This window comes from Ammodytes marinus (assembly GCF_949987685.1).
Source record: "Ammodytes marinus genome assembly, chromosome: 8".
Taxonomy (NCBI): domain Eukaryota; kingdom Metazoa; phylum Chordata; class Actinopteri; order Uranoscopiformes; family Ammodytidae; genus Ammodytes; species Ammodytes marinus.
This window is the reverse complement of record NC_137212.1, coordinates 28,434,862-28,451,373: the sequence shown is the minus strand read 5'-3', so window position 1 is coordinate 28,451,373 and position 16,512 is coordinate 28,434,862. Positions and strand designations below refer to the sequence as shown.

General features: G+C 39.3%; 1 protein-coding gene across 4 annotated transcripts; it reads left to right on the top strand.

Annotated features, from left to right (window-relative positions):
• Window positions 1-1,473: 1,473 nt before the first annotated feature.
• Window positions 1,474-14,540, top strand: LOC307254240 (AP-1 complex subunit sigma-2; the record flags this gene model as incomplete). 4 transcript variants are annotated; one of them, XM_080032535.1, is made up of 5 exons in its annotated part: window positions 1,474-1,652; window positions 3,375-3,483; window positions 3,619-3,756; window positions 10,964-10,972; window positions 14,493-14,540. In XM_080032535.1, 5 exons carry the CDS (start codon window positions 1,474-1,476, stop codon window positions 14,538-14,540), a joined length of 483 nt encoding a protein of 160 aa, XP_079888661.1. The 4 variants fall into 4 exon arrangements, with proteins under 4 accessions (XP_079888661.1, XP_079888659.1, XP_079888662.1 ...); XM_080032533.1 differs by lacking the exon at window positions 10,964-10,972; XM_080032536.1 differs by lacking the exons at window positions 10,964-10,972; window positions 14,493-14,540 and adding an exon at window positions 8,912-8,947.
• Between the last annotated feature and the right edge of the window lie 1,972 nt (window positions 14,541-16,512).

The window sequence follows — 16,512 nt, the reverse complement described above, 5'->3', positions numbered from 1 at the left end:
CTGGAAAATATCTGCTTGTCTAAGTGTAGGCTATGCAATAACCTAGTGCCAATGCAGGCTATTGCAAGCCTAATGTAGTCTAACATATGCTATAACAAGGTTAGTATCTATATGTTAAGACTTAATTAGCTTTGATTGGAATTTGAGGAATTTATTGTGAACTTTTTTCATATAGCCAAACAGTCGATAAACGGATACATTGTTATGATAGGGTGATTATTACATTATTATTGCAAATGCCTATTAAAAGCTCCATCAAATATAACAACCTATAAAGTATGCATAATTCACCAAACCCCATATCAACCATACCGTCTATGATATCCCTCTAAGATATCCCTATATGTCACTCCTGGTTACCCCGCCACTATTTAGGGTAAGTTAGCCTACTGTAAACATTCAGCTGAGAAATCCATGTACCTAATAAAAGAGGGGAGACCTCCTCTTATATTAGGTCCATGGAGACTTTTCATGGTGACATTTGAATGGGCGGGACTATCAGTCTCTTCGTAGTTTGACAGATGTACATGCCGGCCAATCACGTCCGCGATATTGAGTTAAAGCCGTGGATAGGCGGAGATTATCAACGAAAAAAAGTTGGCCAATGTTATGAGCGCCTCATTGGCCAATCAGAAGCTCGAAGTGAAGTGGCCGTGTATGTGTTCCAGGGTGGCTCATTCCTCACAGAAGAATACAGTGCAGTTATCCAAGGTAAGTAGCCTACTTATCAGTGTGTGTTATTTCACTTTTTGTAAGAAAATACACTCACACGGTTGGTCGCATCCCATGTCGTATTTAAAACAGACCAGTCGGTGGCTAAACGTGCTAATGCTAACCGCAGAATAACGGCTTAAACTGTGCCTACCTAGGGGCTGTTGATAACGGTAACGAGATGATGGTTGCTGTCATGTTTATGGCACCACATAGGCTTAGGCTTATGAAAATGACATGTGTTATTAATAAGCTGTATCAGCCTTCGTGTTATTTTGTTTCAATATATTTCGAATTGGAAAAAAAAATGGTTTGAACATCTTTACAGTGGTTTGAACATGTGTAGTGCGTTGTTTATCTAAAACACATGGCAGCACGTCACAGCCTACACAAACAGCTTTACAACAAGCCTTAATATCCCACTGACAGTGTGTTTTTAAGTTACATGAGGCGTTTATTATTCGAATATTAATTTTTTTTTTCAGTTTGATGGACATGATTACATTGAATTTGTCTCGTTCATTTCTTGAGCACAGCTGTCACGTCTCGCACCAATAATTTCCTTAAAGTGGCTGAACTGAAGAGAAGCAATGTGACAGAAAGAAAAAAAAATAAGATAAGAGCTGTTTGAATGCTTCTGATCTCTTTCCGTGGAAGTCTTTCATCACCCACTCTTTCCTTCCTCCTTCATCTTGTGTTTCTTCTGTTTTTTATTTTTTTATTTATTTATTTGTATCTGATCTCTCATCTCCCTCATGCCAGATGCAGTTCATGCTGCTGTTCAGTCGACAGGGCAAGCTCAGGCTTCAGAAGTGGTACGTGCCTTTGTGCGACAAGGAGAAGAAGAAGATCACCAGAGAGTTGGTGCAGACGGTGCTGGCTCGAAAGCCCAAAATGTGCAGCTTTCTGGAGTGGAGAGACCTGAAGATTGTGTACAAGAGGTGGGTAAGAGAGAGAGAGAGAGAGAGAGAGAGAGAGAGAGAGAGAGAGAGAGAGAGAGAGAGAGAGAGAGAGAGAGAGAGAGAAGGATAGGGACTTTTTTGTTGATAAGCAAAAGAAAATTGTTTTCTGCTTAAACGCTCACGGGGTGTGGAATCTTTCACACTTCTCCGGGCAATTGGCAGACCTGTCATTCAAATACTCAGTGGGGAGAGTCAATGGGGAAAGTGATATTCAAAGAGAGACCACGGCATCATGGACTGAACTCAAACTACGACAGGATAGCATTCATTTTTTGCCTCATTATATCCTGTTGCTGTGCCAACGGGCAGGCAGGCAGACTATTTGTGAGCCCACCCCCCCCCCCCCCCCCCCCGCCCCCCCTGACCCCGACAGGGACAGACAAACACTTGAGGTGCTGCTGACCACTCAGCAACTATAATGCACCGTCAATCGCACAACCAGACAGCTGTTCGGTTGCCTTTTACATTAAAGTTAATAATACATTTAAATTTTTTTCTTCAGTGAGAAGAAATTAAAATGTTAAGGTGTCAGGTCATTTACACAGGGGACATTATAGGGCATAAGGCACGTCCCATTGGCAGTTTTTCTGGATAAAGTGATGCATTGTTTTGTCTTTGAAGGTTCAGATTTTCTTTTTTTGAGTTCCTGTCATAATTCCACCACAGCTCAAAGTAATGTATTCAAAGTTCCGTGCGACCATCACTTCAAAACCAAATCTTTCTCTGTTGACTTTCAAATATTCCAAAGAGAAAAGCAGCCAATCCTCAAATTTGCGAAGTTTGAAAGCAGAGAATATTTTTGCATTTTCTGTTTAAAAAAAATAAATGTGTTAAACGAATAATTGACCATCAAAAAGCCGTTAATTAATCTTATGTCAATGTTACTGACTAGTAGCTGGAACTCCAAAAGCATTTCCTCATGAAGACAGCTTTCAGCAATCCAAATGCTCAGTACTGTAAACTGGCTCTAACTCTGGCTACCAGTGTCCAAATGCAGCATCTAGTGGCTAATCAATTGTAAAATAAACTTTCTCTACATGGAGTTATTCAGGTTTGACTTGTTAACCTTACTCTTGCCATACAAGCCAGCTACAGTAAAAGTGCTGTTTCACTTCTCTGTGCCACTGACACCCAAACAAGTGAACTGTGTTCCCTGCTCTTGGCTGTGCCTCGCATTCACCATCAAACAATTCAAGAACATAAAGAGTTATTTAACTTTAACAGGAATCAATGAGGCCCACCAGGTTATAGTCCTGTCCAGTTTGAAAGTCATTGTGCCCTGCTGCTCTGCTGGTATTGAGGGATCAACTGACCCCGCTCCTTTATTAGCCAATCATCACATGCTTGAAGAGTGCCTTTGGGATTATCGGGGATAAAGAGCCCTGGCAGAGTGGGGCTTAACTCATACCACCGTCTGTATCCGGCTGCTGCTTTTTAAATGAATAACCCCGTGTGTACAGTGAACGGCGACCCTTAATAATAACAGAGAAGTTGCTCTCTCAGCACTATTGCCAGTGAGCTGGGAGACAGTGTAGATCACTTGAGAGAATCCTGTGAAAGTTATACAAATGCATACAGTCAGTTCTTCTTCTAGTTCACTTTACGGGTGGATGTTGCCGGTTTCTCAGTGAAAAATGTTTTCTTTTTAAATGCTGTTGTGGAGTGAGTTAACATTGGCTGGGCTTGTCATGGTGGTTTCAGATATGCCAGCCTGTACTTCTGCTGTGCCATAGAGAACCAGGACAACGAGCTCATCACACTGGAGATCATCCACAGATATGTGGAGCTGCTGGACAAATACTTTGGCAGTGTGAGTTTCTGCATTCTCATCTATCACCCGCTCTAGCTCTTTGTACATGTTACACAATGCCATGGTTAGTGATATGTCCCTTCTGTCACTTGTTGAATCTGGACTTGATAGTTATATTTGGTCTCTAAACAACAGGTTTGTGAGCTGGACATCATCTTCAACTTTGAGAAGGCCTACTTCATCCTGGATGAGTTCCTGCTGGGCGGTGAAGCTCAGGAGACGTCCAAAAAGAATGTATTGAAGGCCATCGAGCAGGCCGACTTACTGCAAGAGGTAAGGCATCCGATGCAGTCGGAGACAGAACAATTAAAACTTCATTCTATTGACTTAGTTTTTCTCCGTCATTTTGAGTAATCTGCCCTCACTCTCTCCATGGTCAACACCATGTCGACATCTGGGATATTTCAGATTAAATTCAGCTGGTAATAGAAAGCATTATTTTACACTTGGGCTGCTTCCTCACTTCAGACACCTATGGTCGCTAGCAATAACTGCAACTTGTACGCTGACCAGTTGAATGCTCCTAATAGCAGCAGCAGTATCAGATATTGGTTTAGCACTAGCATTAGCTTAACTCTTGCTTATGAAGGCAACTCCTATCCAGTATATGGATGGCATGGCAGACTCCGCCACTCACAATGGATACTACAGTGTAGGAGTGTAATAACTGAATTAAATCTAATTTAAAATGCTATTTCAGAAATAATTCAACCCATAAATTAGGGTTGGATGTCATAAGAATCTTAAGGTTTTGCAACTTTTAAGTGTTATTCACATCCAAGTTGGAGTGTGTGCATGTCAGATTAAAGTTTAAGAAGATTAGGTTCAAATATTGGATTATTTTGCTTAGGCATGGTACTCTCTCCAGTCATTAAATGGAGAGTTTATTAAATGTGCTTCCAAAAAAATAATACTCAGGTTAAGTCCGGCTGAATGTTTTAAAGTCCACCCTAGAAGTGTGCACTACTAGTACTACTGAGTGGTCAGTGTTGGAGTCCCAATGACTTCAATAGATTTGTGTTTCCTGGCTGCATGCATACACTTTGTGCAAACCGTCCTTCTTGTGATTCTCCTTTCATTGGCTTCACGATACTTTGTCGTATCTTGTCCGTTTGTAGTTTGCTTGAATGATCTTTTATTTCCCGCTGCTGACACTCTTTGCCATGTGTGTTTTATCTTTACTATTGTGATTTGCAGAATATAGACTTTCAGATGCGCCTGTTTTCAGGTACAGTTTGTAAAAACTTCAAATAACCCTCCCCCTTTGTTGTGGTAGTTTTAGTATCAGTAGCCCCTAGATGTATACTGTAGATTCTGCTAAAGTCAGCAGGAACAACACACCAGCAAACAGCAGGAAAGTGTCAGGGATTTGCTTTTGATACTGAAGTTACTGGTGTGTTCTTCTGCTTCATATATAGACCCTAATATATGTTATTAACTCCAGACAACTAACCCATAACTCCTTATTAGCAGCATCAATATAAACAAATCTTAATACTCAAACTAAAATGTAACGTTTCATTGGTCTCTTTCAGTGTCACTCAAAATGTTTCAAGTGATTTGATTGGCCACTCTTGAAATTTCCCACATTCTTTTCAGACAAGTTGAAGGTTGAGGTCAGGTTTCATGCCCAGACACAAAGCCGCATTGTCTGCACTGGCCCCCGAGACCACACAAACGCATCTGCAGCATAGTTATTACAGAAGCAAAACCACAGTGTCACAGTGCAATTATGTATCCGACCAAAAGCATATTCATCAGTACACAAACCCAACACTTCAGCGTCAGCACACAGGAGGCTCTCTCTGCCTTCAATCCATTCATGTCATACAGTCCCGGAAAAAATGAAGAGACCAGTCTGGATTTTTCTTAGATATTTATCTCTACATTACTCATTGAAAATGCTCTAAATGACAATATTTTTATTGTGAATTTGGTAGAAATGTTTATAGACACTGAACATTTGAAGTGGTCTCTTAATTTTTTTCCGGAGCTGTATATCAAAACCAAGAAAGTAAAAGTATCTTCGTTCAGATAGCTTTAACTTGAAGTCTTGTAAAGAATTAACATTTTGAACAAAAGAAGTCGATCTTGTAAAGGCAGTTTTGAAAGTTGAATACATGCAAAATAGGTTCAAAGAAAATGCATACGGTACAAGGCATTACACCCTATTCTAGTACAGTCACCCGATCAGTGTCAGCACTGCTGGCTGATTGGTTTTTACTGGATTTGTTTGCTCAACATTTTACACAGTGAATAAGCCACAATACCTTCGCTAATGAGTTCTGGGAAGCAAAATCAGGCCACTGCTGACAAACCATTAACATCCCATGGAGGGTAGGAACTGTAGGAAAAAATACCTCTTGATGTATTGCTCAGGCTTTAGTTAACTCTACTCATGAATCACGTTAATATCTCCACTGCGGCTCAGATTGTTAGCATTTTATTGTTAAAAACGTACAACTAATATTTAGCCTTTTTCCTTTTATGACGTGTTATAGGTCCATCCTCACTATAGATTTTTACTTGAGAGTCCTTTGCCACCTGTTTCCTATTGCCGCTTGTCCAATACATGAAGGGAAGAAGACATACAGTGTGATGTCATGGAATGATTTAACAAACTCACCTGAGTGAAATGTTACTCATGTTGGCACACTTGGATTACAAAGCAGCATAAAGAAAGTAAATGGCATAAGCAAAAAAAGTAGGGGATGCATCAACACTAGCTAGTAAGGCAGCAGCTGCCCATAAATCCATAATCCCTTATAGGACAGAGTGTGAAGCTGCTCATTGATTTAGCAGGAGCATAAGGTTAGCTGCACTGTAGTAGGAAACATACTGTGCCAGCCAGGTTCCAATGGTAAGTACTTCATGTGGGCGTTTTTTCTTTTTCAAGTGTATGCAGTAATGAAGTGAGTAGTAGTTATTTAATTGATATGCTCACTTTAAAAGAAAATGGGGTAAGAAACCTCAAGAGTGGAGATTCCAGGGTTTTTTTTTCCATGAGAAGGGATCAGGAGGGATCTGATTGGCTCAATTCTGTATTTATAGAGCCAGGGTGAAGACTGGGGAAGTTTGCCAAATGAGGAGATCTTGTAACGGGCCCTAGAGTCCATCCATGCCTCCGTTCCCAGGCAATTGGTAACTACTAGAGACTGGTGCATTCAGTCGGTCAGCATGGGTTTTTTTTGTGGTTGTGCGTGCCGTGGACTTGCACCTTGCATGTACTTCTGTAACTGTGACTGCCTCTGTACGTGACAAAGTCTTAAGGTTCATAACAAACGTGAAGTCACACCTGAATGTTTACAACATGTCTGAATACACTCACTTTCACTAACAAGCTGTGAAATACAACACTTGGCAGTTTGGTTCAATTTTAAATTTGGATTCTTTTTTTTTTAACATATTTTTATTCATTGTTGAATTGGAATTTCATGCAAAGTTAAGTAAGTAGGTTAAGTCAAAAATATTTTCCTGGATAAGTTAAAGAGCTATGCTGCCAGTTGTATTACTAACGGAACTGAATGACTATACTAAGATTAATGGTGGGATATACTGTAGAAGCAATATTTGTACTGTACGTGGGGTTGTTTGACCCGAAATGACCATTTAATACAACTACCATCTTCTAAAATTGAGATTATAAAGGATAAGGAAAGTGTCATGAGAAATTTTTCTTATTCTGAACAAAACCCATGAAAAGACCAAAACCAACAATGGGTTCATTCATCGTTCAGTATCCCGACTTCCCTAGACTGATGGTTCACAAATTAAATTAAATTTGTTGGGTACTACTTTTAGTGGTGGATGAATCCATATTTGGTGATTTAGTAAGTACTTGACAGGACAGTGTAGTCGGGATTGAGTCTAAAATAATGGTTATAAAGGATAATGATGATGACCCAGTGAAACAGTTTGGCTCAGTGAGGTGTATAAAAAATGTATCACACTCATGACTGGGTAGCCAGATCACTCCATTGCTGGCACTGGTCTTTTCATGGGACCTAAATAGAGTCCTTAACAGTGTTATATAACCATGCTAAAAGTTTTCAAACAATATGAATTTCCTGATATTTCCATCATGTTATCGTATGCGTTTTATAATTGGAGTCAAAACTATTGTCATTCTTTTAGACCATTAACTGATACTTAACGTAGAAGTTAATGAACGTTATGCATGGGGTTGAGTCTGGCTGGGGCACATTTTGGTATTAGTGCCTCTGGCTTCAAGGTAAGGCTTAGTAAAGTGCACAGTGCAGTGGTTACTGGGAGAACATACCACAGGGGATTTTAGCTTCGAGTTATTTTAATAAGCTTTTAATTAAATTTATTTTTTAATAAATCCGGGGCTAGCCATTAAGGTTTGGTGCCAGCAAGCAGATCTTCTATTAGAATAATGATGGCTCAACTCCGCCTGGGAGACATGGGAGATAAATTGAGCAGAGACGTCCCCACGAAGAGAGGGGGGCATTGTTATTGTGTCGGTGCCACAGTTAACCCTGTGCTCGCTGTAGCTTCCTGAGAGCTTTAGACCTGATAACCAGTTAACCAAATGGTGCTTTCTTCTGTTTATTTTATTCTGTTTATAAAATTGTTTGCCTCACAGGTGTGATGGTCCCAAATATGGTCTCTGTCTCTGAGTCCTCTGGTCTTTTCCAGACTTAGGCCTGGCTTGAGAGGTGATTACTATTACTGTCTGTTGGATTCCATATATCGTTAGAGCCCCAGTACTGTCAGTGGTGTCCTTCACTGTGTGTATGAGTCTGTCTGTAGCCCAGTCCCTGCCCGCTAAAATACAGTTGTATTGTATTTTCCTGGTCCTGCCTCGTGGTAGTAGTGTGTCACAAGTTAAGTGTCTCCACAACCGACATGTACATGTTTGTATTGGCAACAAAGAATGTCTCACTCTGTTTGTCTTTGGTTCACCATTTATATGTTACATTGTATTGACCCTGTCCTTCTCCAGATGTTTTATATGTTAACACACCCCCTGCATTTTGAATAAGACTGTGTGGCCTCAAATACATTTGAAAAGCTGTTAAAAAGACACAGTTACAATGTTAGAAGATTCCACCATGTCTGTTTCAAATAGTCATATTAACCAGTCACTCAAAATGAAATATTTAGTTTTCTCAGGATATTTTTTTCTTCTCCCTAACAGACTTTTAGGTTCATTTTCCTGGAATTTTATTGGGGAAACGGGGGAATGGCTAACCTAACCTAATGGCATGTAACGTTCAACAATAAAGAAAATAGGCGTACCCCCCCCCCCCCCCAAATAAAAGCTACATTCCTTTAATAGATAAAGACAAAACATTGGTGCGAGAAGTTTGTTTGTTTGCATGTCCTGTGAGTGCAGTGAAGTGCCTGTTACTGCTCAACGTGGTCTTGTTTTCTAAGCTGTGTGCGTTTCTCTCCCCCCCCCCAGCCACGTCATGAGTACTTTACTGTGCCTGTTTACTGACTGGCTGCCTGCTCATCTGATGCTGCTGCTACTGCTACCATCCACCCTGCATGCTGAGCTCCCCAGTGCCTGGCACCTTCTCTGTCTGCCCTCTCTCTCTCTGAGCTCCTCTCATTGACATTGGTGCCGGTCGGGGTGTAACAATATTCTAATTTCACTATCTAGTTTTGGTAGAATTGGCAAAGAAATCAATGCCTGAAAATTGAAAGTTTGGAGTATCAAGAATTTTAGATCACCAATATGTTTATTGATAATATATTGATGCAATATTGTTACATGCCAGTCATTTGTCCCATTTATTATTGGTTTGATTGAAGCATTTGAACGCCTCTATTGTTACCACTGACTGTTTTTTTTTTCATCGTGTGTCATCATGACCCAGAGGAAAGTGTCAAGGTCAAATTGTATTCACTATAAATGGCCCCGTTTATATCACAAGTCATAGATTTGCCTTCACAATCAGCACAGCATATGACACCCTTCTGATTCAGAGAGAGGTAACAGCCATTGGAAGAGCAGCTGAAACAGAAATAAAATGCCAGTATGGACAATCAGGATGACAAAATGACAGAATATAGGAGAATATAAGAGTTAACTTCACGTATGAAGGTCATCTACTACTGTAGTTTTGACTTAAAGGACAGCAGGATGCACTGTTGGATCAGGATGGCACATGACTATAAAGCCTTATTGTAGGACAAGTCACATGTTCCACTCTTGAGTGGTCAGGTTTAAGTTAAGAAGAATGAATCATATCAAAGTGATTTCCTCATTATGGATGTTCTTCACTTAAAAACTTTCTTTTACTTTTCGTCTGTGCCTTTTGAGGCTATGTGTGGAAAGTCTGCTCCCTTCGGTGCACAATTGTGTCTGACTGACTTAAAGTTTACAGAGTTAACGTCAAGGCATAAGTGTTTAGTTATACATTTAGGTGAAAATAAATGCTTTAAGATGGGATAACAACAATCTAATCACCTTAAATCCTGAAACAACTTAAACACAGGTCAGATGTATTATGATGCCCAACAGGTTTCCATCCAGTCAGTGTCATATTTCATATGCCAGCCATGACTGCAATACACACCGTGTTGTCCAATCAGTTACACTTATGTGTATGTACTTGTAATGTTTAGATTGTTGTTCAGTCAGAACAAACCTTTAGATCAGACCATGGAACATACTAGAAGACATGTATAGACCCTCATTAATCCCCTTTTTAATCGAATAGCAAAAAGCAGTGTCTAGCCCAAGTGGTATTGGTGGAATTAATGCTAAAGCTAAAGAAATAATAGTTTTTGCACTGGTCTAACTAAGGGCTCTTTTGGCCTTTTTATATTATAACAACAATTTCATACATTGAAACACACTTAAAATAATACATTTAAAACTCTTTATCATAAATGCACACTTAAAGCACTTAAAATGGGTTGTATGATCTTGTCATTATTCCCCTATGCCCTACTTAGAAAGACAGATCATCAGAATTTTGTTGAGAATATTTCATTAATGTACAGTATAGATAATGATGAATAAACTTTTCCTTTTTCTTTTGTCAATTAAACACACTAATGTCTTTCTCTAACACAGCTGTGTTTATGGTGTTTTATTCCCACATGCGTACTGTATAGCACACTGGAGTTCAGACTGACATTTAGAAGTTACGTTTTTCCTCTGTGTTGGAAACAAACCCGATAACCTCATTAAATGGTGCTGAGTTCCAATTTGCTTTGCAGATGAAGACGTTTAGTCGACAAAATGGGGTGACGAGGGATTCATCATCTCAGCAAAAATGTTCCCCAAGAGCTCAAAAGTCTGTAATTGGTGAATAGTGCAAAGTTTTTATTTTTCTAAATTGGGTCAGAATTTTTTTTCTCTGAAACTGAAATGACACTTCAGGAGTCACTGTGTATAGAAGTGGCTTGTGTTTTTTCCCCTCTCTTACATAAAGAAAGTTTTTTCTGTCATACTGCTCTGATGCAAACTCCTCTCTTTACTTTGTGCTGAACCTTGTTTTAGGATGCCAAAGTAAGTGCTTCTCTTTTTTTTCTGCCACAAGCTACCAGCAAGGATGTTCTCCTGTTTAATGTCTATATGATGTGTGACAGATTTGCGTGGGCATAGCATGAAAAAGAACGTAAACATGTTATCAAATACTCCGTTGAATTATGTATGTAGGCCAATAGGCCCTTCACGGCAGACATTGGGACTTAATAACATTAATGATGGCTGCATTCCATTTTGGGTGACCCAGTTTCGGGGCTCCGGTATTGTGCATGCTCTCTCGCTGGCGTGGGTTACTGGGACTCATTAATGCTATTATTTACACTTGTGCTTTTCCTGCTTTCATAAGACACAATGTCTGCCATGAAAAGGGACTATTGAAACAGGCATTTCAGGTCATCGCTCTTCCATCTTGTTTTTATTTTTTGTGTGTGCACATTTAATATTGTAGATATTAAAGGAATATTTATTAATGCAGCTTCAACAACTAATTGCAGTATCAAATCCTCAAATATTGATGTCAAATTCTGAGGGTGAACTGAATTACATAATTGTAAGTTCTTAACTAAGAGCCCCACCTATTATTTATATGTATTCATTTAAATCAAAGTTTTTATGGAACAAATGTGAATAAGTACAGTTTCAAAGTCCAGGGCCATTTGCAAAATCTTTCATTTGAATGAAGAAATTGGAGGGTAAACAGAACTACAGAGTTCCTCACTACACACGATCCCATTTACTTTATATTATTTTTTAGATTTTAAACATGATGATAAAAGCAGCCTTAAAGGCACATTGTGGAGTTTTTGACCACTAGTAGCGCTGTGGAACAATGTTTTTATCAAATGCATTATCATGCGACTCCACTGATCTACATTTGGTGCCAGCGTATAGTGTATACTTGCAATGTATACTTTTATGAGAATCTGATTGATCTCAATGCGTTTTGGTGAGAAAGTCTAAATGTAAGCAATTTTAAATTAATCTTATATTTGTACAACAAATCCCCAAATATTGATGTAGAATTTGAACGGTGTACAGTTATTAGTTACTCATGAACAGTGACATATAACTGTCTATACAGTATATATGTGTATATATACACTCACCGGCCACTTTATTAGGTACAGCGGTTAATTTTCTTGTTGACACATATAACTTATCAGCCAATCACATGGCAGAAACTCAATGCATTTAGGCATGTAAACCTGGACGGGACAACTTATTGAAGTTAAAATCGAGCAACAGAATGGGGAAGAAAGGGGTTTTAAGTGACCATGAACATGGCAATGTTGAGGGTGCCAGGAGGGCTGGTATGAGTATTTCAGAAACTGCTGATCTACTGGGATTTTCACTCCAAACCATCTGGGTTTACAGAGAATGGCCCGAAAAAGAAAAAATATCCAGTGAGCGGCATTTGTGTGGACGTAAAATGCCTTGTTGAAGTTAGAGGTCAGTGGAGGATGGGCAAACTGGTTAAAGATGACATAAAGGCAACAGTAACTCAAATAACCACTCGTTACAACCAGGGTATGCAGAATACCATCTCTGAATGCATAACACGACCAACCTTGAAGCAGATGGGCTACAGCAACAGAAGACCCCACCAGGTGCCACTCCTGTCAGCTAAAAACAGGAAACTGAGGCTACTATTCTCACAGGATCACCAATATTGGACAATAGAAGATTGAAAAATCATGCCTGGTCTGATGAGTCTCGATTTCAGTTGCGACATTCAGATGGCAGGTTCAGAATTTAGCGTAAACAACATGATGTATGGATTCATCTTGCCGTGCACCACCAACCATGCCATGTTCTAAGTCACCTAAACCCCCTTTCTTCCCCTTTCTGATGCTCAGTTTGACTTCACTACATTGTCTTGACCATGTCTAAATGCCTAAATGCATTACATTTCTGCCATGTGATTGGCTGATTAGCTTTTTGTTTTTATAAGCCATTGAACAGGTGTACCTAATAAAGTGGCCGGTGAGTGTATATACAGTACTGTGCAAAAGTTTTAGGCAGGTGTGAAAAAATGCTGTAAACTCAGAATGCTTTCAATAATATAGATAATAATTGTTTATTTTTATCAATCTAAAAACATTCTAAGTGAGGGAACAAGTTAGTTATATGGATAAGCAAGGTCTGTCCCAGATGAAGGTTTTAAAGCAGACTGGGGTTTGAAGATGTGCTGCTTTCTTGTCAAAGTGTGCAACGTTGAGGATGGTAGACGCAGTGGTCGGCCAAGGAAACCTAGTGCAGCAGATGAAAAACACATCAAGCTTATTTCCCTTGAAAATAGCAAGATATCCAGCAGTGCCATCAGCTCAGAACTGGCAGAAACTAGTGGGGCCAAGGTACACCCATATACAGTCCAGACAAGTCTTGCCAGAAGTGGTCATTATGAGTTGCAGCCAAAAAGCCATACCTCCGACATGGAAACATGGTCAAGCAATTCAACTATGCACAAAAACATTGGAACTGGGCTTTAGAAAAATGGCAGCAGGTGCTCTGGACTGATGAGTGAAAAAAGACTGTAGCAGAAGGCAGGTTGTTAGTAGAAGGGCTGGAGAGCGGTACAATAATGAGTGTCTGCAGGCAACAGTGAAGCATGGTGGAGGTTCCTTGCAAGTTTATGCAAATGGGTTTGGTCCAGATTCATGATGTCCTCAATGCTGAGAACAGTAGATGGATGTATCTGGGTCCCACTGGTTTCTGCCAGTTCTGAGCTGATGGCACTGCTGGATTCAGATTTCTCTTCTGTTCATTCACTGCATTTTGTTAATTTATGAAAATAAACTATTACAACTTCAGTTTTTGAAAGCATTCTTAGTTTACAGCATTTTTCACACCTGCCTAAAATGTTTGCACAATACTGTATACATACTGTGTATAATTTGATTCAATGTTATTAAAAATAATATCTATATATCTTATATCTTATATATAAGTTGATTCCTCAGTATGAGCCATGCCTTTCACTTAAACAGTTTCTTAATTTTCAGTGTTTATACAAAAATATTTATTTATGCAATTTTAGAAACTAAGTATATCATTCCCACTAAATATTCGGATTTTGAGGGTGAACTATGAGACTGTTCGCATAAAGCCAAGAGCTGAAATGTCACGGTGTCTGTAAAATTATCCCCCTCGGCTGAGGCAGATCCAAAATTGTGTGTGTGTGTGTGTGGGTGTGTGTGTGTGTGTGTGTGTGTGTGTGTTTGTGTGTGTGTGTGTGTGTGACTGACTTAAGATCTGTTGATTGGGGACGCCTTGTGAAATTGCAGACAAAAGCTGTGTCCCCAATTGGTAAAACACTGACGTTTGGTTCAATGGTTAAGGTGAGGGTAAGTCTCTATAGGCAATGGATTCTTCTGTAAATACCCCAAAAGTGACATAAGTGAACGTGTGTGTGTGTGTGTGTGTGTGTGTGTGTGTGTGTGTGTGTGTGTGTGTGTGTGTGTGTGTGTGTGTGATCACATTTGAAATATTCTGTACAGTACACAGTAGTAGCTGGAGTTGTGGTTCCTCTCGCCCTCCACAGGAATCGGAGACCCCGCGCAGCGTTCTGGAGGAAATTGGACTGACATAAACATGGAACTCCTCCTCATCCACTCACCACACACACACACTCCTTCATCTGCTGCATGGAGCCCATAACAACTCCAATTCACCCACACCCACACCCACACACACACACACACACACACACACACACACACACACACACACACACATACACACACACTCTGAGACAATGGGGCACTGTTTGGGTATTTCACGCTGACTTATTTATTTGATCAGCGTGAACGTTAACTCTTACCAAGGAGAAAATGCAGCATAATTAAGGATTTATTTTTCTTTGCTGCTTTCCAGTCCACTCTAAAATGGTGTCCTGAGTGAATGCTGACTGCTTGCTTTTTGTCGTGATCACTGTACTCTGTGAAGTATATTTAATGACCTGAATTATTATTATAATTATCATGACTTATTAAAAATAGGATATATTGGGGAAGTTAGGAGTATTACATTAACAGAACCAAAGAGTTGTATCTCACCTGTTTCTTTAACATTGTAACGTGATAACATTGAACTGGCTTTAAGAGGCAATATGTTGGATATCATAAGATTCTCTCAGTTTACAGGCCATTACCTCTCCTTCAGTCTAACAACTGTTTGGTCCATTGGTTTCCTAATAACAGGGTCCCTCTTAATGTTGAATGCCTTAATTGCTGATGGACGTCCATTCATTGAAAATGAAAGAATTGTGCCTCTGCAATGGAGTAGATAAATGCACTTTATTTATGTAATGGTGTGCAAGAACTAACTAGACTGTTTTTTTTCCCTTCATGTTTACTACTGAGCTTCTTATTTAGTTTAAAACTAATCTGAATCAAAGATGCAACAGCGATTGATGCTGTTATATTCCACTGACTTAAAACATCTCATCAGAGTTCTCTCTTCAAAGTTGAAGAAACAGGATTATTTCAGTCAAAGATGTGTCAGTGTTAACCCTATGGATGTGACTCAGCATCATTGGTTGTCCACCAGGTGGCAGAAGAACTCCAGAGTATAGGCCGATTGTAGCCCTGAAAATGCATTGCCTTGCCAAGTTGATATAAAACATTGTTGTGTATAAATGTTGCCAAACATTGACCTACAAAACACATCCATCAGATGAAGTAACATTATCTCCCACCTGTGGAAGTGCACTGTTGTGCTTCTCAAGCTCTGATTTGAAGAAAAATCTGGACTCTTTTTAAGCTACAATGTTTGATTTTCCTTCCAAGCTACTGACTGACCTTGGCATTCTAGGTTCTAGGCAGGTTGCACACAGAGGGTGGAATAATACAATGTTGATTAAAAAAAAATTATAAATGCAGCTGCTTCTTATGTTATGTGCATCACATTTTTTATTTAATGTGGGAGATGAGACTATTTTGAAGATGGATCAAATGGGTACTGTATATATATCCCTCTGTATATTGTAGCAAACAAACCTGTGCTAAACACACAGATCAGGCCAGTGCGGCAATTTGCAGCCAAAGCATTTTTTTGTTACAGCATTTGGCTTTGAAGCCCTTTCACTGTCTAGCCCACATTTGGCAGTGATTCAATATAAGAAAAAACAATGCAGCTTAGGCCTCTGAAAGCCACATGTGGCAGATTTGTTCAGCTTGTGCATCTGTTTACTACTGTGACTTAGATTCAGTCACTTTTAAATGTTGTTTCTTTCTTTTTAATAAGCCAAAACTAAAATGAGTTTCCAACCTTACAGTGAGAAAAGAACCGGTTATAAAATGCATTGGACACAGGACTGTTCAAATGTCATGCAATGGCATTTTTATTTATGTATACTTGTGTTGATGTAGCACAGCATGTATATTATTTATTTTATTTAATATTAATATTCTGTCTGAATCGCTCACTTTTTTCCCTACTTGTATAAGATCACAGTTGTTTGACATGATTACACATTTAAATCTGGTCCTATTGTGACTTTTGCATAACTTAATAAGCATTTCCTTATATATATATTATATAATTGACTCTGTTTTGCATTC